Source organism: Alnus glutinosa, chromosome 9 (assembly GCF_958979055.1).
Source record: "Alnus glutinosa chromosome 9, dhAlnGlut1.1, whole genome shotgun sequence".
NCBI classification, from domain to species: Eukaryota; Viridiplantae; Streptophyta; class Magnoliopsida; order Fagales; family Betulaceae; genus Alnus; species Alnus glutinosa.
In genome coordinates, this window is record NC_084894.1 from 4,746,685 (window position 1) to 4,770,790 (window position 24,106).

General features: G+C 33.3%; 1 protein-coding gene across 1 annotated transcript; it reads left to right on the top strand.

Annotated features, from left to right (window-relative positions):
* Positions 1–1,035: 1,035 nt before the first annotated feature.
* On the top strand, positions 1,036–4,732 carry LOC133878371 (flavonoid 3',5'-hydroxylase 2-like). Its single transcript, XM_062316920.1, has 3 exons — positions 1,036–1,582; positions 2,156–2,672; positions 3,914–4,732. The coding sequence occupies exons 1-3, from the start codon at positions 1,200–1,202 to the stop codon at positions 4,541–4,543; spliced, it is 1,530 nt and encodes a 509-aa protein (XP_062172904.1). The 5' UTR covers positions 1,036–1,199; the 3' UTR covers positions 4,544–4,732.
* Positions 4,733–24,106: the final 19,374 nt, after the last annotated feature.

Here is a 24,106-nt window from a genome sequence, read left to right on the forward strand (position 1 = left end):
GTTTTTTTAAATTTTCTTCCTCCCTTATTTAAACGTAGGAAAAACTCATAAAAAAAACATATTAAATCAGATTCTCTTGTTGTTTTATAAATTAAGGAAATATCAAAGGAATTAAAAGTTGTACTCTATATTTAGGGAAGTAAAAATGGTTCCATTAACATTATTTTAATATAAAAAAAAATTATATTTCCTCTTATTTCTCTAATATTTATTTGAAACAACATTTAAATGATTTCTCTTTCTTCTTTCTTTTTCTTAGCATTTAATTTAAATAATATTTAAATGGTATAAAGAAAAGATAATGAAAGTGAATAATGAAAATTAGGGATAACTTCACAAAAAGGTATCGAATTATATGCCGTTTTGAGACAATGGTATTGAACTAACAAACGTCTCAAACTGAGATATCCATGTTTTCAAACTTCTTACTTTTTTTTTTTTTTTTTGAAGGGGCAAACGTCTTACTTAAGGGTACTCCATTAGGATTTGTTGTTAAATCTTAACGGAGTACCCAAAATACCCATATTTTTTTTTAGTAAAAAAAGAAAAAAAAATGATAGGATTTAGGTGTTGATCAAAATTTAACAGAATTTATAAAAATACTCATGCGTGAATTTTTGAAAATTTTATAATTCTTTTTGAAAAAAAAAAAAAAGCCACAAAAATATTTTAGAAATTGTAATAAGATTTAACAGCAAATCCTAACAAAGTATCAAATGCAACTTAAGTAAAAAGAAAAAATGTAATTTAATTCTATAAATTAATGAAAAGTACTCTAATATGTATAATGTATATCTGTTTGGGAACCACACATTTTTTAAGTAGCAGCAAATTTTAAACAGACAATCATCTGTACTTTCTTCTCGTGGTTGAGGATTAATCTCGAGTCTAGGTCAAGCAAGAAGTAGTTGAACGGAGACCATCGTATCTGGTAAGCACGTGACGTGAAAATATTAGTTAACCTACCCACATCGATTGGCTATTATATCGGCGGCTATAAATGAGTGATGATAAACTCACAATTTTCATCTAACTTTCACACAATTCTTAATCACATGTGTGTGGATCCATGTAGATAAGCATTTCCCGCTATAAATACATTCTCATTAAGATCAACCTTTATGTACGAGCCTACTGCCTAGCTACCTAGCTACCTAGCTACCTTTCATTTGCACTAATACTTACAGTGATAGGCTACCATGGCTGCCCTAGACATATTCCTTTTTCGGGAACTTGCTACAGCGATTATCCTCTTCTTCATCACCCTCTTTTCCGTTCGTTCACTCCTCGGTAAACCTAGTCGGAAACTTCCACCGGGCCCTAAAGGGTGGCCGATTATAGGTGCCCTTCCACTTCTAGGAACCATGCCTCACGTAACATTAGCCAACATGGCCAAAAAATATGGTCCCGTCATGTACCTTAAAATGGGCACTTGTAACATGGTCGTCGCCTCCACCCCAGATGCCGCCCGAGCGTTCCTCAAAACCCTAGACATAAATTTCTCCAACCGCCCGCCAAATGCCGGCGCAACCCATTTAGCCTATAATGCTCAGGACATGGTGTTTGCCGATTATGGGCAAAGGTTGTTCAAATTAATTATTTCATAAATTTAAATTTTCAACTTTCTTTTTAATTGTCTTTTACACTCTTTAATTGTCCCACGATTGAAAAGTTATTAGATTTTTTTTGTGCTCTTATTCTGAAGTAGCTTTTGTATAGTTTTTTTTTTTTTTTTTTGTCATTTTTATCATTATATAATTAATTGAATAACTACAATAGTAATTAAGGGTTTAGAAAAAATATAAGAAAAGTGATGTGGGTATTTTTTGTGATTTTTTTTTTTTTTTTTTTTTTTTTTTTTTTTTTTTTTTTTTCTATATTTAAGAAAGGGACCTACCTATAAACTATCTGCTATTAATGTTCTAAGAGCTTCACAAGGAGGGATCGGAGATTATTGGAATACATATATATATGCAACAGTAACCGTGCTCGATCGTGAGCTCGTTTTGCTCACGTGAGCTGTTCTTAAAAACATGCAATTTTGAAACTTTTTTCATAACACCAATTAATTTTTAGACGAGAGAATATATTGATGGAGTTTCATATTCTGCTTTCTTTTAATTCCGAAAACCTCCGTCGTTTAATTTTGTAACAGGTGGAAGTTGCTTAGAAAGTTAAGCAACCTACACATGCTCGGAGGGAAGGCTCTTGACGACTGGGCTCACGTTCGAGGAAACGAGCTGGGCCACATGCTCCGGGCGATGAACGAGTCAAGCAAGCAAGGCGAGGCGGTGGTGGTGCCGGAGATGTTGACTTACGCCATGGCGAACATGATCGGGCAAGTGATACTCAGTCGCCGCGTGTTCGTGACAAAGGGCGAGGAGTCCAACGAGTTCAAGGACATGGTGGTGGAGCTCATGACGTCAGCCGGGTTCTTCAACATCGGCGATTTCATACCCTCCATTGCGTGGATGGACTTGCAAGGGATCGAGGGCGGAATGAAGCGGTTGCATAAACGGTTCGACGTGTTGTTGACGAAGATGATAGAGGAGCACACGGCTTCTGCTCATCAGCGTAAGGGAAAGCCAGATTTCTTAGACGTTGTCATGGCTAACCGAGAAAACTCCGCCGGCGAGAAGCTTACTTTGACCAACATTAAGGCCCTCCTGTTGGTAAGACCACCTTAGTTTTATCAATATTTTCAGCTTTAATTACTATCACTTATATATGTTAAGCCCCCATGCGGTTTTTTTTTTTCAATTTATTTATTTATTTTTTAAATCTCGATGGCCATGATAGCGTTAAAAACTAGGCTTGCAGGTCGGCTGGCGATTGATAATATTCCGTTTGACTTGACACCCAAAAAGTCTCCAATAGCATTCGACTTATATGGCACGGTCGACAACTTGAATATCCATTATATTTTGGCCTGGCCTACACGACAACTACGTAGAGATTTGTTAAAATAGTCTTGAAAACACAAAAGAGTTTTCGCATTTATGTCCTACTAAAATATTTATTTTTAAAATAAAAACAAAAAAAATTCTTAAAACACATTAACAAACATAATCTATAACTTTTTTTTTTTTTTTAAATCAATTCAGATTTCTTATTATTTCCTATTAAAAATTGAGAGTAGAAAATATAATAGGGGATCCTTTGCCTGAGCAGAAGAGTCTCTGCATGCACTGAAGGCCTCACGAGTGAACCTCTTATGATATAAGAGTCTAACATAATCCTGCCCAAAACAGGAAGGGCATGAGTAGAGGAGAGATCCCCAACAACAGAGGATCCTTGACCTTTTTTTATTGGTACCCCAACAACTCGATCTTTATTGAGTATTGGTGCAACTTTATTTACGGTAGATTGATAACCGGTGCAATATATGTTATTTGAGTTGTTTATTTTAATTGATATTCTAAAATGAACGATCTAAATCATATCAACAAATATCACAAAAAACAAAGGGTGATTGTTGGGGTTCGGCCACCCCAATAGCTGATTTGGGGGCGGTTCGATCACCTCATCAACCCCCAAACAACTCTTTGCTCTTTTTTATTATTATTATTTCTTTTCTTTTTTTATCTTTTTTTTTTAAAAAAAAATTATTGTAATAATATGAATTATTCATTTTAAATGAAACTCAAATAAAATATGTTACACTCAGGTACAATACTCTAGGTATTTAAAAAAATCTAAAATAACAAAAAGTTATACAAAAACAAAATTAAAACAAAAAATATTAAAAAAAAAAAAAAAGTTATTTTACAAATATGTACGTATATATTTCTATATATGAATCATAAATATTTCGTCCAATTTAAATCTTTTACATTTATCTTTCTTTTTTCTTTTTTTTCTTTTTTTGAGTACGTACTTTCTAACGAATATGTTTTCGTGTTTTTGATCGAAGAATTTATTCACCGCCGGCACCGATACATCGTCGAGCATAATTGAATGGGCACTTGCGGAGATGCTAAACAACCCTACCATCCTCAAGCGGGCTCACGAGGAGATGGATAAAGTGATTGGCAGGAACCGGCGCCTGGAGGAAACCGACATACAAAAGCTCCCATATCTCCAAGCCATCTGCAAAGAAACCATGCGAAAGCACCCGTCCACGCCGCTAAACCTGCCGCGCGTCTCAACCGTGGCATGCGAAGTGGACGGCTACTATATTCCCAAGAACACCAGGCTCAGCGTGAACATATGGGCAATAGGGCGCGACCCAGATGTGTGGGAGAACCCTCTGGATTTCACGCCGGAAAGATTTTTGAGTGGCAGAAATGCAAAGATTGATCCGAGAGGAAATGACTTCGAGTTGATCCCGTTTGGGGCCGGGAGGAGGATTTGCGCCGGAACAAGGATGGGAATTGTGTTGGTTGAGTACATTCTTGGCACTTTGGTGCACTCTTTTGACTGGAAATTGCCAAATGGTGTGGAGCTGAACATGGACGAGAGCTTTGGGCTAGCGCTGCAAAAGGCGGTGCCCCTTGCGGCTATTGTCAGCCCCCGGCTGTCTTTGAGTGCATATGCTTCTTAATTAAGCTAAATTATTCCTAATTAGCGTTTGATCGATCCTCCTAATTAAGCATTGGCTTAAGTCGGTTACGTTTCTATATCTATATATCTAATGCCTTTATGATTTTTACTGTTGAAACTGATGTATGTTTCCTCTGTGTTTAATATCGTACCGTTAATAAAGTTATGAGCCATTCGGCTTTAAGAAGTATTTATGTTTCTTTATTCATTGTTTGATTTGTGGATAATGATTCGCATTAATTATTTGTTCGAATTGCTAGTAGATATGTAATGCGAGAGATTTCATATAAAATTCATCTGCCCAAATAACTTTAGGACTATCGACTTGTAAGAACGTACACATAATTTAGCAAAAATATGAGAATAAGAAAGAGAGACACATGCATAGAATTAAGGTGGTTCGGCCTATGGCTTAAATTCACAAGTCAAATTTTTTTGTTGACTACATTTTTCCTTTATATATTTAATTGTATACAAGACTCTATTTATAGAAAAAGAATCTAAACGTTACAAATCTCTTCTACTTCTACACTAACAATAATTTATCATCTTGTAACTTTTGTCTCTTGAGTTCTTATAACTCTTATCTTAATACGACTATCTATCCGGATAAATACGTCTCATATGATCAATTCTCTCAGCATGCTTGAATTTATATTGAAAATATAAATGGATAATTTTTAGACTTTTCTCTTTGCATATAATTGTTGCATGTTGGGTGATCAAATTGCTTGATTAGGGTTGGACTTGATCAAGATCTTTTATAATTTCTAGTGTACCATATATACATGTACAATACCAAAAATTAATCTCAGTCATTATTTTCAAAGTTAAATGGTTCGAATTTTGTCAAATTATCATCCATCACTTTTAAAATATAGTAAAATATGATCAGCACTGATCGAGTGATAAAATTTGGATTATTACTACAAGTGATAAATACTAATTTAATTGAAAAAATCCTTACAAATCATAACCATTTAATTTAAAAACCATAATTGGGATTTCAAAAATTGCACATACATGATTCAATGCCTTAATAATTGATGAGGAACCTCATCCAAAATTAAAATGAAAAGCAAAAGGAGAAGGAAGATAATCTTACTGCTACCTTTATTGCAGTATTAAAAGAATGGTAAGTAATTAAATTTATACTTTTTTATCGGTATAAATTTTTAAGATGTGTGGTTCTATAAATTCAGTGGTGGATTTGTACATCTCTTATCTTGTATGGTAATGGACAAGAGAATGTGCAAGAGAATAAAATCAGACATTTCTCTAAATTTTTAAAATTTGTGATAATTTTTCAGTGTTGGCGGCAGTGTTCAAACTCTATGCCTAAGCAAGCCTTACTAGAGCTCTTGTACATTTTTTTTTTTTGGATGAAAAAAATATATAATGTATAATATGTAACGATCCCGACATTCATTTAGGGAGATTTATGTAATTTCAGTAGCCATAGACAATTATTTTTCTTTTAGAGAACAAAATTTTAAATTTCATTAATTCCTCCAAATATTGATCAATGATTAATTAAATGACAAAGAAAAATTTTAGAAGCTGCTTTTAAAGAATTTTTAATACGGCCTCACAATTTGATATTTTTCTTAAATCTATAAAGAGACAATATTTGTTTTAAATAGAAATTTCGGACATTTACGAAATTTCACCCATTATTATTATTATATTATTTTCAGTATATTAAAAATATCCCTCATTCCATCTAAACCCAAAAAAAGAAAAAAAAATAAAAAAGAAAAAAGAAAAAAATGAGAGAATGAGATAAAACTCTAACCCATATATATATATAGAGTAAGAGTAATGATTCAATGCCACCTAAACATATAACTTTTCGCCACCTTACCTATGTGGCAAGGTGGTCCCTCGCCCTAATTTATTTTTAAAAAATAAAAAAAACTCAAAAAATAATGGATGGCCACCTTACCACATAGGTAAAATGGTAAAAGTTGTATGCTTAAATGGTGGTAAATCATATATATATATATATATATATATATATATATATATATATTTTCACAAGCTGTCTTTTTTTTTTTTAACTGTATGTACGAAGGTCAGTAGATTTTAGGTATATCTTCATGTCTTTTTTTTTACTCTTCTTTTCTTTTCTTTAGAGTAACCGTAGCAGGCCTTTCACTTTGTTTTTTATTTTATTTTATTTTTTTTCTGTCCTCTTCATCTGCTAAGAGCCAAACACCATACCTACTACCTAGGATACCTTTTGTATTGTCCCCTGGGTTGTCTTGTTTTTAGTTCCTATGGTTCTGTCACGGCACTGTGAGAGCATGGCTTTAAGAGTTCTTTTGTACCTCTTTTCTTTGTTTTCAGTACTTTTTCTTACTTCTTCTCGATCTTTACCGACGTTGCAGGTGTCTTCAAGACTGGATTTTCAGTTTTGCAGTTGACTTATTTTTGGGGCCTTCTACGTTGTTTCTACCTGATACAGCAGAGTGTGGTTGACGTCACATGCATTGCAGTCCTTTCGTTTCTTCCCTTTTCTTTTCTTTCCCTATTAACAACCTTTTTGTCCTTTTATCACATTTTCTAAAATCAAATACTGTAGCAGGTCTTGGGTTAAATATTTCTTGTTGATTCTATTCCTTCCTCTTACTTTTCTCTTGTATGTAATTGATAATTTTTATTATAATTTTATAAAACTACTTTAACAACCAATGATATTCCAGCATCTAATAATATTTTTTTTTTTCTGGATTTTTTACTTGAACAATTTATATCATTTCAAGAGCATTTTTCATAGTAAACTAATATCATATTTTATGAATATGACTCGAGTTTTTATGAAACCCAAAAAATATACACAATCAAATACGGTTTAATAATTTCTTAATAATAATAAAACACTTATAATCATGATATAGGTAGAGATCGAAAAGTCGGGATGCGTTGGATCCGATTGTAGTTAGGATTTGCATTCTAGCCTAGAGCTGATATAGTTAAGTTTTATCAATTCAGGTATATGTTATTTCAGAGCAGTCTTTTTAGTAGCAGTATCGAGATAAGGGATCCTCTACCCCTTCTTAAATTGTTTTATGTCATATTACTTTGTCCCTTTATTATAATATTTGCGACTAATTGTTCTCGTTCTATATGTCAATTTATATTGTTTGCATGACTGATTTATCTTAAATTAGTTTCGATATGCAAATTATTTCGTGGAAATGATATTTTGAAAGTAACGATTTTAAGAAAAACCTCAGTTTTAAAGGACTTTCCAATTATAGAAATTTTTTTATTTTACTCCCGAGATGGGAAGTCCCTACTTTTGGTAGAAATGAAAAGAGAAGAGTAAAAACCCTTCCACACGTGGCCTCAAAATGTACTACAAGAAAAAGTGAAGAGGATAAAAATAATTTATGAGAATGAGATTTTTATAAATGAGGAACGTATGTGGAGTAGACTATTATTTTGACCTCAGAGATATTCACAGAGATTTACAGAGGCTTAAGCTCGGTACCGTTGCTTGGATGGAAGTGCAACCGCTGAAGGACTTTGAGAATGCGGTAATTCATCCCTAGGTCATGCTAAGTGCACTTCAATTAATTAGCTAACGGGGTAGGCCTGTGGCCACAGTTTACCTGCATGGGGTCGCATTGACCGCGCAACCCTAGTACACAGGGCGTAATAGTGTACATGGGCCATAAATATGAGAAGTTTATTTATCAACCAGTAATGTTATGCTTTACGAAAAATGCCAAACTTATATTTTATATTATGAAACTATTTGATCTCAAGTGTGTTTAATAATCGTTTTGAAGAAAATGAATTTAACTCAACCGTTTTATGGTTAAGGGTTACCTTATTGAGCATTTCTCGCTCACCCTTATTTTGTTTTGTTTTTCAGGTTATGAGTAAAGACCTAGGCGGCCGGGATGTGATCTAGGCTAGCATTAGGATATTGCATAGTTTTCTTTGGATTTTCATTTATTGTATCAAATATCATTATTCTTTTAGAAATACTCGTTTTCGCATTTATTAAAGCTCTGAATTTAAAATTATTTTCCTGGTAATTTATTTAATTCAGCATATTAGCTAGGTTATCTGACAAACCTTATAAATCTTTGCGGCTTTGTGTAAAAAAATGAACGAACCTAACTCTAACGGTTTGGAGGCGTTATATATATATATATATAATAATGAGGATATAAGAGATAGATCTGACTTTTACGTGACTTGGCTGTATATATAATAATGAAGATAGATCTATATAATAATGAGGATATAAGAGATAGATCTGACTTATACGTGACTTGGCTGTATATATAATAATGAAGATAGATCTGACTTATACGTGACTTGGCTGATGCACGGATATTTCGCTCTCTTTAAGAATTTTTTGCCATTGCGGGAGAATATTTTAAAGAAGGGACAAATTAATGTATTTTTTTATTGAGGTTTTGGTAGATAACTCTTTCAGCTTTAAAAAATGATTAATCACTGTTTAGAATAAGTCAAAATAATTTTATTTTTTTTTTTAAAAAAAAAAAACAAATTGGTCCTTCATTATCGTTAAAAAAAAATTGATAAAAAACACATTAATATGTCACGTCAATACTAACTAAAACCAAAGCGTTGGCAAGTGACATCATATAAATGATGCTATAATTATCACTTGTATATTTTTTGTACATCACTTTTTTAAATCAACCATTAAATTTGTAAGACTCATAAGGATTCACATGTGAATTCTACAGATCTAATAATTGATTTAAAAAAATGATGTGCAAAACATGTACAAATAATGTACATGTAACATATCTCATTTGTAATGGAGATTCATTTGATTCTTTTAAGCGATGACCATCGGTTGCTCAACTAGCAGTCAAGGAGCATGGCTGCCTAGCCAACACAAACAAATACGGCAGCAAGCAGGCCAGATACTAGCTACTACCTATAGCTCTTTTCTATTTTAGTGCTCTGCATAGACTGCATTATTTAATGGGGATCGGAATGGGAGAGCAGGCCAAAACTAGCATGTGAAACCATGAGTCATGATACAAAATGCCGAAAGAGGGTACGTAATTAATTAAGGTGGGAGCAAGAGTTCAAAAGGTGGCGACATATTTAATACTTGTTTGCATAGACTATAATGTACTAATGTGGGGGAGGTTATGTCTGAACAAGTGGTGACATTTTTAAAAATTTAAAATTTAGGTATGCAATTGCAAGAAGATCTTCTTTGTAGAGCATGCGTGCTATTAACTTGTTTGGAAAGCTCAACATATGCGGCAGGTAGGCCACATATGGACCCATCTCACAATTTTCTGTCCAAGGACGTGGAAGAGTACGTAGCAGGAAATAGTTTACGCAAATTAAAAATGTAAATCATTTTACGTCTCGTGATTATGTCGTGAAGGTTAATTTTTTTTTTTTTTTGTCTTCTTGAAAATATTTTCAGGTTAACCAATATTTAACGTTGCGTCAAATTCTCAAAAATAGAGAAAACATTTTCAATACAGACCTTTTTCTTAAGTGCTCAGGGCATTCGAGTTTTGGAGCACTCCAGAGGTTAAAGGGTTTTACTGCACATGTTTGTATGCTTTTACTCATCATGGCATTTGGGTCATTTTGTTGTAATAATAATTAGGCATGTACAAACGGGGTGGTTAACTGCTCCGTAACCACTAACTACATAATTCCTTTTGAATGCGGTTATAAGAAACGGCTAACCGCCCAAGGCATGACTGTTAGCGGTTTTAAGGGTAGGGTAAACAATTAATAACCGCTAACCGCCTACCCTTATATATAAATAATATAAATATTTATATTATATATTTAATATAAAATCAAAACGATAGTTTTATCACCAAAAATTTAGGTTTAAAGACAAAATATCTTCTCCAGGCTCATCAAACTTCATCTGTCTCAATTCTACATCAAAAGATAAGAGGAATTAGTGTAATAAAAAAATAATATAAGTTGATGAAAAAAATAAATATACAAATAACAAATATTACATTTCTCTTTATATAACCAATTCCGAGTGCATACTAGTGCCTCAACAATATTAGGTTTGAGCAAACTCCTATATTGATCAATCACACGTCCACCAACACTAAAAGTGGATTCTGAAGCAACAGTAGAAATAGGAATATTCAAAATATCACGAGCCATAGCAGCTATTATAGGATAACGAAATTCATTTACTTTCCAGTATGAAAGAATGTCAAAATTTCTCTCCGCATCATTCATCATCATGGGTTCATCCTAATAAAGTTCTAATTGATTCTTATTTGCTTGAACATCATCCCCGCCAAAACTAAAAAATGCCTACAATTAAAAAAAGATAATATGAACATAATTTACTAAGTAGTTAGGAGTATATATACTAAGTTACTAACAATAACACATAAATCACAAAATAAACATATAATTTTACCTTCATCATTGCGAAAGTCCGCTTGACAGCCTTGACTTGTGGTTGGGGTACTTGGGGATCAACATGTCTTGTATCAAGAGGCATGGTGCTTGAAGATGTGGATGAGGAACCACCATACTCCATAAAAAGATAGACCAATTTATCACGAACATGACAATATTCTCTAGAATTATTAACTCCATAAAGCCTCGAATAACAGAAATTTACAAGTTGAAGCTTGTAACGAGGATCCAACACAGCTGCAAGAGCCAACACTACAATAAATTCTGACCAATATTTCTCAAATTTAGATAGCATTTGTGTTGTCATTAATCTCTTATACTCATCTTCACTCTCAACTTCTTCCTTCAAAGTTACATAAATATAAAAAATCATAGGAAAGTAGAGGTTGGCTGTGGAATACTTGATACCGGAAAACTCACATATAGTATGGTAAAAGGAAGCCAAAAAACAACATATGTGTCGCTTTTTGCCACTCAGGTGCAGTAGGACAATGCTTATAGTTTGAATCAATCATCTCTAAATAACTAAAAGCACTCCGATAATGAATAGCAGTCTCAAACATAAGATATGTAGAATTCCATTTGGTTGGCACATCTTGTTTTAGCCAATTTCTACTATCCAATGACATTTTATTTACAGTCTGAAGGAAATTTTGTTTCCTCATTTGTGATCATTTAACATACTTCACACTGACACGAATCTTTTGGAAAGCACTATCAATTTCTTTCAAACCATCTTGAACTATCAAATTAAGAATGTGTGTACAACAATGAATGTGAAAAAACTCGCCTTCACAAAGAAGGACTTTCTTCATGTTCAATTGATTTCTTAATAAACCAACACAAACATCATTGGAAGAAGCATTATCCAATGTTATAGTAAAAATCTTGGTCTCAATCCCCCACTCTTCTAGCATATTATACGTCTTTTCACACAAAGATATATCATCATGTGGTGGGGGCATGAATGAAAAGTTTAACACAATTTTAGTTAAGACCCAATTCTTGTCAATAAAATGTGCTGTGAGACACATATATTCATCAGTAGTCAAAGAAGTCTACAGATCAAATGTTAAACAAATCAGCCTTCAGAATATTCAAAGAGATAAGCGGTGCATCGGGATGCAAGTATTTTATCATCTCTCTTATGCCCTCATACTCAACATATCGAAAAAGGCAAGTCATGCTTAATGACCGAAGCAACCAATAGTTCTCTAAATTTTTTAAGACAAAATTTAGAGTTACTTACAAACAGAGATCCTTGACTTCTAGATAAGAGCATCTGCCCAATATCACGAGTGTTTCTCCTCGAACAACTGTCTATGTGACGCTTCAAATTTACAGTTTCATAAATACTTGGAGCCAAGTATATAGTACCACACAACTTGCATTTTGCCTTTAACTTCTCACATTCCTTTCCACGAATGGCATCAAAATGTTCTCTAACGGTTGAAGTTCTCCTACGCTTGTGGTCTTTTTTCTCTTTCTCCACACAGAGAAAGTTATCGTCTTCTATTGTAGTCAATTCAATCACATCATCCTCAAAGTCTCTAACAATATCATCATCAAGTACTTCGTTACTCATCAACACATATCATTATTAGCAAATTAGTTATTCAATCCAAAATAGATAATACATAAAATCTAACTCACAAAGACAACTTGAAACTTAAAATTACCTGCTCAGGCTGCTCTTGAGTCTTGATCCTAATTCATAATTAGACACAAGTCATACAATAGATGAGCTGCTCAAAATATATAAGCTTTGTTGGAATCCGAGTGATCTAGACAATAAAAGATGTATCAGAATTATTTGGTTTTGAGGAAACTGATCAATTATGAAGAGTTCATATTAAAAAAAAAAAAAAAAAAAAAAAAAAAAAGATCAATAAACATCATGAGCCATGAAGTCTGCATAATAAGAAAAGTAATTGAAATATGCGTTTGACCTGACGTAGAAGTCAAGCTTGCTAACTCCATCCTAAAAACCTTCTTTAAATTTTCTTTTTTTGTCATTTCTAGAAAATTAATATTCATTTTCTTTGGGGCGGCTAGAGTTCTCTAAATTTTTCTCACTATCTTTTATTTATTATATATGTTTCACAGTTGCAACTTTTCACAATCTGCTTACTCATGCATGGTTATTAAACATTGGATTTAGTTGAAAAAGAAACGACATAAGAAGAAGGAATCAAGATTAATTATCGAGTGTTGATTGTTGAAGAAGAGAAATAACGGTCACTTTTGAAAGCAATAAGAAAATACCAATAACCCTGCTTCCTAATTTCTTCGCCCAAAAAAGGGTTTTTACTCTTTAATTAGTTGGGACCAGAACTAGCAATGACTAGGCATGCATTGGATTTGGTTGGATAATTGGTAGACAAGTCCCTTACCTTCAATACTATTAGAAGAACGCCAATATTTTCAATTAATAATTATGGATGCATTTGGGCATATGTGGCAATGGAGAAGATAATATATATGTCAAGAATTTTTTGTGACAGTCCATGGTCCCAATTCCCAAAGGGCCAAACAGATATTATTTCCAAGATATGTAACTTGCTCTAATGGTGGACCAAGATATGAAAATGAAACCATAAATGGATTAAACGAGACTCCAAAACAGGACACAACCCAAGAAAGATTTGTATTAAACGGTAGGTTAAACCTGAAGAAAGAGACTCAAGAACAAGTCTCGATCGCCACTGATATGATGGTCCCCTCTGTAAAAATAATATTTCTAGGATATTTTTACATCTCAAAGAATTTTTCAAGATCGAGATTTTATTTTATTATTTTTTTTTTCAATACACATTCAAAATCAAATCACCCATCACCCATAACCACTGCTGCATGATACAATTTTTGTAAACAAGAAACACCCATTAAAAATCCGAAAAAGTCCTAGAGACTCCAATAGATTAGTAAAAATTATCATTTTTATTAACAACAAAAAATCAACAAATTAAGATTTAGTGATTAACGCACCTGTACCTGTGAAGGGCCTAAAGGATGAAGCGTCGTGGACTCGTGGCTGTGTGTGAGGCACTAAGGCATCGTGGGGCGTGGGCTCGTGGCTGCGCCTGAGTGAACGACGGGTGATTCGGGTGAACGAGTGATTTGGGTGAAGACGTACTGGAAATGGAAGGGACCGAAGGGTGAAAGTGAACTGTGAAAGTTATGAACTTGTGATTATGTGAAACCGTGAAAGTGAAAGAGAAGTTCGGTTAAGTTTCCTGCGTTCCTGGTTCATTTGAATCATTTCTTTCAAGTTTCTTATTTATTTATTTATTAATATAACCGGGTCATAATCGGGGTCAACCCGATTATGACCCGATCGAACCAATAATCCTAAACACAAACCATGTTTTTCCGTGTCTTGTTCTTGCCGGGTTCGCTTGTCGTGTCAAAAATTGACAACCCTAACTTTAGTAACGTGCATTCTACACCGCGTTAGTATTATTTTGAATATTTATATATATATTTTTAAAAAAAAATTATTTGAAATATATTGTTTGTATGAAGGATTTATCTTAAATTTGTTTCAATATGAAAGTAATTTAGTGGAAATGATATTTTGAAAGTAACGATTTTAAGAAAAACCTCAGTTCTAAAGGATTTTTCAATTATAGAAAAATTTCATATTTTACCCCCGAGATAGGAAGTCCCTACTTTTGGTAGAAATGAAAAGAAAATAGTAAAAACCCTCACACACATGCCCTCAAGATGTACTACAAGAAAAGTGAAGAGAATAAGAATAATTTATAAGAATGAGATTTTTATAAATGAGGAACGTGTGTAGAGGAGACAATTATTTTGGCCCCAGAGATATTCACAGAGATTCACAGAGGCTTAAGCTCAGTACTGTTATTTGGATGGAAGCGCAACCGCTGAAGGACTTTGAAAATGCGATAATCCATCCCTAGGTCATGCTAAGTACACTTTAATTAATTAGCTAACAAGGCAGGCCTGTGACCACAGTTTACCTGCCTGGGGTTGCATTGACTGTGCAACCCTAATGCACAGGACGTAATAGTGTACATGGGTATGAGAAGTTTATTTATTAACCAGTAATTTTATGCTTTATGAAAAATGCCGAACTTATATTTTATTTTATGGAACTATTTGATCTCAAGTGTGTTTAATAATCGTTTTGAAGAATATGAATTTAACTCAACCGTTTTATGGTTGAAGGTTACCTTACTGAGTATTTCTCGCTCACCCTTATTTTGTTTTGTTTTCAGGTTATGAGTAGAGAGACTTAAGCGGCCGGGATGTGATCTAAGCTAGCATTAGGATATTGCATTTCCGTTACTTTAGTAAGTGCACTTGCACGATAAATTTAGTTTTCTTTGGATTTTCATTTTTTGTATCAAATATCATTATTCTTTTCGAAATACTTGTTTCCGCATTTATTAAAGCTTTGAGTTTGAAAAAAAATTATTTTTCTAGTAATTTATTTAATTCAGCATATTAGCTAGGTTATTTAGCAGACCTTATAAATCTTTGCGGCTTTGTGTAAGAAAATAGTCAAATCTAACCCTAGAGGTTTGGGAGCGTTACATAATATATATATATATATATATATATATGAGGATGTAAGAGATAGATCATAGATCCAACTTATACGCGACTTGGCTGTATATATAATAATGAAGATAGGTCAGACTTACACGTGACTTGGCTGATGCACGGATATTTCGCTCTCTTTAAGAATTTTTTGCCATTGCGGGAGAATATTTTAAAGAAGGGACAAATTAATGTATTTTTTATTGAGGTTTGGTAGATAACTCTTTCAGTTTTAAAAAATGATTAATCACTGTTTAGGATAAGTCAAAATAATTAAAAAAAAAAAAAAAAATTGGTCCTTAATTATCGTTAAAAAAAATTATTGATAAAAAACACATTAATATGTCACATCAATACTAACTAAAACCAAAGCGTTGGTAAGTGACATCATATAAATGATGCTATAATTGCTATTTGTAAAGAGAAATGATTATTACACATCATTTGTATATTTTTTGTACATCATTTTTTTAAACTAACCATTAGATTTGTAGGATATACATGTAGATCCTATAAATTTAATAATTAATTTAAAAAAGTGATCGTATCTCATTTATAAAGGAGATTCGTTTGATTCTTTTAAGCGAGGACCTTCGGTTGCTCAACTAGCAGTCAAGGAGCATGGCTGCCTAGCCAACACAAACAAATACGGCAGCAAGCAGGCCAGATACTAGCTACTACCTATAGCTCTTTTCTATTTTAGTGCTCTGCATAGACTGCATTATTTAATGGGGATCGGAATGGGAGAGCAGGCCAAAACTAGCATGTGAAACCATGAGTCATGATACAAAATGCCGAAAGAGGGTACGTAATTAATTAAGGTGGGAGCAAGAGTTCAAAAGGTGGCGACATATTTAATACTTGTTTGCATAGACTATAATGTACTAATGTGGGGGAGGTTATGTCTGAACAAGTGGTGACATTTTTAAAAATTTAAAATTTAGGTATGCAATTGCAAGAAGATCTTCTTTGTAGAGCATGCGTGCTATTAACTTGTTTGGAAAGCTCAACATATGCGGCAGGTAGGCCACATATGGACCCATCTCACAATTTTCTGTCCAAGGACGTGGAAGAGTACGTAGCAGGAAATAGTTTACGCAAATTAAAAATGTAAATCATTTTACGTCTCATGATTCTGTTGTGAAGGTTAATTTTTTTTTTTTTTGTCTAGTTGAAAACATTTTCAGGTTGACCAATATTTAACGTTGCGTTAAATTCTCAAAAATAGAGAAAATATTTTCAGTACATACCTTTTTCTTAAGTGCTCGGGGCATTCGAGTTTTGGAGCACTCCAAAGGTTAAAGGGTTTTACTGTAAGTATTTTATCATCTCTCCTATACCCTCATACTCAACATATCGAAGAAGGCAAGTCATGCTTAATAACTGAAGCAACCAATAGTTCTCTAAATTTTTTGAGACAAAATTTAGAGTTACTTACAAACAGAGATCCTTGACTTCTAGATAAGAGCATCTGCCCAATATCACGAGTGTTTCTCCTCGAACAACTATCTATGTGACGCTTCAAATTTACAGTTTCATAAATACTTGGAGCCAAGTATATAGTACCACACAACTTGCATTTTGCCTTTAACTTCTCACCTTCCTTTCCACGAATGGCATCAAAATGTTCTCAAACGGTTGAAGTCCTCCTACGCTTGTGGTCTTTTTTCTCTTTCTCCACACAAAAAAAGTTATCGTCTTCTATTGTAGTCAATTCAATCACACCATCCTCAAAGTCTCTAACAATATCATCATCAAGTACTTCGTTACTCATCTACACATATCATTATTAGCAAATTAGTTCTTCATTCCAAATTAGATAGTACATAAAATCTAACTCACAAAAACAACTTGATTATTAAACATTGGATTTAGTTGAAAAAGAAACGACATAAGAAGAAGGAATCAAGATTAATTATCGAGTGTTGATTGTTGAAGAAGAGAAATAACGGTCACTTTTGAAAGCAATAAGAAAATACCAATAACCCTGCTTCCTAATTTCTGCGCAAAAAAAGGGTTTTTACTCTTTAATTAGTTGGGACCAGAACTAGCAATGACTAGGCATGCATTGGATTTGGTTGGATAATTGGTAGACAAGTCCCTTACCTTCAATACTATTAGAAGAACGCCAATATTTTCAATTAATAATTATGGATGCATTTGGGCACATGTGGCAATGGAGAAGATAATATATATGACAAGAATTTTTTGTGACAGTCCATGGTCCCAATTCCCAAAGGGCCAAACAGATATTATTTCCAAGATATGTAACTTGCTCTAATGGTGGACCAAGATATGAAAATGAAACCATAAATGGATTAAACGAGACTCCAAAACAGGACACAACCCAAGAAAGATTTGTATTAAACGGTAGGTTAAACCTGAAGAAAGAGACTCAAGAACAAGTCTCGATCGCCTCTGATGGTCCCCTCTGTAAAAATAATATTTCTAGGATATTTTTACATCTCAAAGAATTTTTCAAGATCGAGATTTTATTTTATTATATTTTTTTTTTTCAATACACATTCAAAATCAAATCACCCATAACCACTGCTGCATGATACAATTTTTGTAAACAAGAAACACCCATTAAATTAATGTCCGAAAAAGTCCTAGAGACTCCAATAGATTAGTAAAAATTATCCTTTTTATTAACAACAAAAAATCAACAAATTAAGATTTAGTGATTAACGCACCTGTACCTGTGAAGGGCCTGAAGGATGAAGCGTCGTGGACTCGTGGCTGTGTGTGAGGCACTAAGGCATCGTGGGGCGTGGGCTTGTGGCTGCACCTGAGTGAACGTCGGGTGATTCGGGCGAACGAGTGATTTGGGTGAAGACGTAGTGTGAAAGAGAAAGACTGGAACTGGAAGGGACCGAATGGTGAAAGTGAACTGTGAAAGTTATGAACTTGTGATTATGTGAAACCGTGAAAGTGAAAGAGAAGTTCGGTTAGGGTTCCTGCGTTCCTGGTTCATTTGAATCATTTCTTTCAAGTTTCTTATTTATTTTTTTATTAATATAACCGGGTCATAATCGGGTTGACCCGATTATGACCAGAACCCGATAATGCTAAACCCAAACCCTGTTTTTCCGTGTCTTGTTCTTGCCGAGTTCGCTTGTCGTGTCAAAAATTGACAACCCTAACTTTAGTAACGTGCATTTTACACCGCGTTAGTATTATTTTGAATATTTATATATATATTTTTTAAAAAAAATTATTCGAAATATATGTTAGTAACGTGCAAATTGTTATAACGTTACTAATTGTAGTGGCGTGCTAATTTATGCACGTTAGTAATTGCTGGTTTTTTTGTAGTGTTAGTTGATTATCCTCCTCCCATCAAGACAAATAAATCAGAAATTAATATGAATACAAAACCATTTTTATCATGTAACATAATGTAAAATAAATCATATTAAATTCATTTATTAAATAATTACCGTTACAGTAATTATTTAACCGTTACTGTTACAACAAATTAAATGTGACATGGGACACTAATCGAATTTCCTACCGTCTAGATATGTATAGTTTCTATGATAGTCAAATGCATGCGAATTGTTCCTCATATATGGATACTAGCTGTAGACTAGTACGTCGAAGTTTTATTGTGTTAGTTATCTTACATTATATACTATGTTTTTGTGTTCTTTTATGACAATAATAAGCACTCACAACTCACAAGCACTGTGGTTTTGATTGTTTTTGGTGCGCAGGAATACGGTGATAAATGTTGAAATAGATGGCTTTGACGTAGACTATATATGGTCTATATATATATATATGGGGTGAGACTTGAGGGCGATCAATTCATTTTTGGAATTGGCTTAACTTTGTAAGGAATTGTAATTGTTGTAACGGCAGAATGAGATGTTAATTAATTTCTTTAAAAAAAATTTAGAAGGTTTGCTTATGGGATGGCCGAACCACCTCTTAGGGCGGCCAAACCCTCTAAAAAAAATTTAGAGGTTTTGCCATGGCATGGGCCATGGGGTGGTTCGGCCACTCCTAGGCCGGCCGATCTGGGGGTGACAGAACTACCCCCGTGGCCTTTGGGGGTGGTTCGGCTACCCTCAAAGGCCAAAACCTATCAATTTTTTTATTTTTTATTTTTTTTCTGCCACGGGGGCCTCAGATCGGCCGAGAGCCACCCCTCTTCTTCTTCTTCTTCTTTTTTTTTTTTTTTTTTTTTTAATTTTTTTAATTAATTTTTAAAGATTTTTAAATTTTAAATTTTTTTATATAGTGCCACATGTCAACCATAGCGGTTGACACGTGGCAACTCGTTAATAATTGGACGGAAAATGTAACAGAAGTACCAAAGTGGTTTTTACCCTTAAACTCAAGTATCACCCATAAAACAAATGAAAACTCAAGTACTAAATTTAAAAAAATTGAAAATTCAGGTACCAATAAAGTATTTAACCCTAGTTTTGAAAACAATGTAAAAGGTTAATGATATTATTTTTGAGAACTCCCCCCCAAGTGTGGATGTGTTTTTGTAGCGTCCCAGCTTTTTAACAAGCCGTAAGCGTAATCATCTAAAAAATTACATGTAACACTACTATATAAAATAGCAGTAAATTTTTTTTTTTTTTTTTTTTAATTAAAACCCATTAGTTACTTTTTGTATAAACTACATACAAATTTCACACTATTTTAATTATTCTATTTTAAGTCAAAATATTTAAATCTTAAATGTTAAACCATCTATAATACGAATCATAGTCTAGTTCGAACTGTCCACTTCTCAGTTCAAACTGAGGATATAACATTAGACATCAAATATATTTAATCTAACTTAAAACTATTATTTATACTAAAGTATTCTTAGTTATCCTAATAAAATTCTTGGGTGTTACAGGTATGGTCTTAATCGTTCATTTGAGAGTGATTGAACCACCGTTAAGATCATGGAGGTGGTTTGACTTCTTCTATTAAGGTCCTATTTTTTTCTTTTTTCTTTTTGTTACATTCGTGACTGTTCATTTCCATTGAAAAGGATTTGCATACAGTTGCATACCTAGGTTGTAAACACAAGTTAGGTGAGGGCATTATTCTAACTATGACTTGCCGCACCACAATTTGAACCCGCGCGCAAATGTTTTTGAAAAGAGAAATGATAAAATTACAACTTTTATATAACTATTTTATAATTTTAAGATATATTGGGTGAGACTTACAAGTGAAATCACATGCTTGGATCCCACCAAATGTGTCTTAATTTGAAATACAGTGAGAAGAGCGCACTAAGGGGGGGAGAAATACATCTAGGGGTGTAAACGAGCCGATCCTGAGCGGGTATTGCCTGTTCGGGCTCGGCTCGTTTAACAAACAGTAAAGCTCGAGCTCGAGCTCGAGCTCGAGCTCGAGCTCGACACGAGCTGAAAAATCTTGTGCGAGCTCGACTCGCGTAACAAAAACTATTGTCCAAGCTCGAGCTCGAGCTCGGCCATTTTGGTCGATCCCGAGCTCGAGTACTCGGCTCGAGCTCGGCTCGTATCATAATTTAAATTATTAACTTTAGCAAAAAAAAAAAATTAAAAATTAAACCACAAATTTTCAAAATAATGTGTACTTGCACATATTAGAATTTTGCAATAAAAGCAAACAATAAGGCAATTGCCAATGAGTCTAGAATTTGAATTACAATTATCTATGAATCTATAATAAGTAATTAAATATGGTCAAATTGATCATTATGAATTTATGAGTCATAAATCATAATTTATAACTACCTACTAATAATACTAATATTATATGATCATACGATCTAAGTATTATCATATGATAGCATATTTAATGTATTAACATGATTTAACAACTCGTATGATCTTAAATCTTAGATCTTAGATCACGTGATGGAATGATTATTAAGTATTTAATGATAAACTCATAACATATAATAAAGTGATTGCATATTTTATATTTACATGTCATATGACACAATGTTATATTATTATATGATCATATAACCATATAATCTTATTATATAACATGAATAATATGATTAAGTATACAAATTGTCATTATATCATATGACTAATAATTAATTATTGATATTATTCACTTTTATTATTTTATATACCTATAACCAATTAATATATACTAACTAATAACTATTGTTATTTATTACTTAATTTATGCTTACATATAGTATATTATTTATTAATATACTATATTATAAAACTAGTTATATATATATATATATATATATATATATATATATATATATATATATATATATATATATATATATACGAGTCGAGCCTTAATAAACGAGTCGATCCTTATACGAGCGGGTTCACGAGCTTTAGTCGAGTCGAGTTTATACGAGTTTGCATCGTTTAATAATCGAGTTTGATTTTCGTGTTCACGAGTAGCTCATTTAATAATCGATTCGAGCACGAGTCGAGTTTATTCGAGCCGATCTCGAGTAAGCTCACGAGTAGTTCAGCTCGTTTACACCCCTATTATACATCAATCATCACAACACAAAAGAAAGTGGGACAACACAACAAACACTCCAAAACAACCAATACAAGTGCAATCAGACCCTAAAGACTATAGGAAATGGGCCAAAAGATTGACCCGACCCATTTGAAACTTAGCTCCTCGGCCAAGAACTAGGTCACCATGAACGGCGGTGTGAAGCAACAGACTGAAGTTAGATCTGCTTGTTTAAACACCAACTGCAGCAGCAATCGAGAAGAAGTGTGTGTTCTTAGTTGCTGCAATGGTGAAAGTCTATGCTGGTGGCATAGGTTTCTGAACATGATATGTAGATTGTAGCATAGAGGCTGATCCAGTATGGTATAATTTGAACTACTTGGGGTTTGAATGTGCAACGATTACATGACAAGAGTAGTGTGTATCATGAATGGAACAAACATGTGGGTTTGCTGACAATGGAAAAACTGGAATCAGGGGTGTTGACTTGTGAATGATATTGTCATGTAACTAACATGTAAGAGGTGATCAAGGATGTTTTATTCAGATGTGATTTCTGAAAATCAGATTAAGAGACGAGTGTTGTTTGAATGAGTTTTCAAATTTTCATATTTCACCCTTCTTATTTGGATCTAACCAACCAAATTAATAAAAAGATAGTTAAATTTATTTACTAAACTTAGGAAAAGAAACATTCTCTGCCTATAATTTATTTACAATCTGCCAACGCTAAGTAATACATTATTAAACCAATCAAAACTCAATGGCAAAATACCTTCTTTCTTTTTTTTAATTGAATAAAGAAAATGGTTACAAGGGAGGATCATTCCCATTTCTGATCCAAAAGGAAGAAATGGCCAATTCTATAAATAAAAAATGGGTGGGCTCCCCAACAGTAGACTCAAACCAAACTAAAACAACGCTGAAATAACTACAAAGCGTAGGAAATGGGTCAAACAAGTGACCCGGTCCTCTCAATGGGCTGTACAAGGCAGTTATAAAAGCGAAAGGAGAATAGATTAAGGCAGGCATATCTGTACTCCCACTTGGAAACAACAACCATCAGAATATGACTGAAATAGTAAAATCACTATTAGAGTCCGAAAATGGGACGGCAAGAAAGAGAGGTACCAACACAAATTCAAATACAAGAGTCTCCCCAAGAGGAAAACAATAACCCAAGTACCATTTAAAAAAAAAAAAAAGAAGAAGAAGAAGAAGAAGAAGAAAAATAAGCAAATAAACAACAAAAAAGCCCAAAAAATATCAACTCTGGCGACTGGCAGTGCAGAGGAAGACCAAAGACCCGACGCCAACATCCCACACAAATAAACTCGATGGCAAAATACTTGTTATCGATACCATGGATGCAATTATATTAATTTAAACTCTTAAAATTGCTTATGACTTAATAGAAACTGAACAACTCGAATAATTCTACAAGTTCCTCTTGTGTTCATCTTATATCCCTCAAATAATAAGGTAACTTTTAAAATAACAATTTAATCAAAATTCGATAATGATCAATCACAAGCTCAATGATGTTTAAAGTCACATAATTATTCGAGAGAAATAAGAGTGATTTCTAGCCTTACTCAAACAACCTATACCCAAAAACTTTATAATTTTGCTCTAATATGGCTTCTTTTACACTTTTCAAACCCCTCCTTATCCGATCATTTTTTTGGCTTTTCCCAAACAATGCTAAAAACCACACTACCATCTCACTATGCACACCGTCATTCTACCATTAGATTAGCTATTATTATTATTTTTAAAAAAAAAAAACTAATGGTGGAGTGACAGTACCACATCTGGATAGTAAGATAGTGATGAAAAAAAAATATATAATTTCTAACATTACTCATTTCAAAAATCACACTTATGTTGTACTAGTTGTCTAGGGGACTCAAGTACAAAAATAGCAGTTGGGAAGACTTTCGAATCTTTACAAATACTTCAAGTCTCCCCTTATATTGCCATTACCTTTCCATAATTTCACATTTAGAGAAAAAATGGATGACACTAACTTGACGAGTAATCCTAGAAGTCCTTATTATGTCCGTCCTATAATGATGTGGTTGTTAAAATCACTATTGAATTTGTAATTGATCATTATTGA

Bases quoted from the DNA above. Each gene is read 5' to 3' on its own strand.
- LOC133878371 (XM_062316920.1), top strand. From the start codon at position 1,200: ATGGCTGCCCTAGACATATTCCTTTTTCGGGAACTTGCTACAGCGATT. The intron at 1,583-2,155 runs GTTGTTCAAATT...ATTTTGTAACAG, and splicing joins TTTGCCGATTATGGGCAAAG to GTGGAAGTTGCTTAGAAAGT. The intron at 2,673-3,913 runs GTAAGACCACCT...TTTTGATCGAAG, and splicing joins ACATTAAGGCCCTCCTGTTG to AATTTATTCACCGCCGGCAC.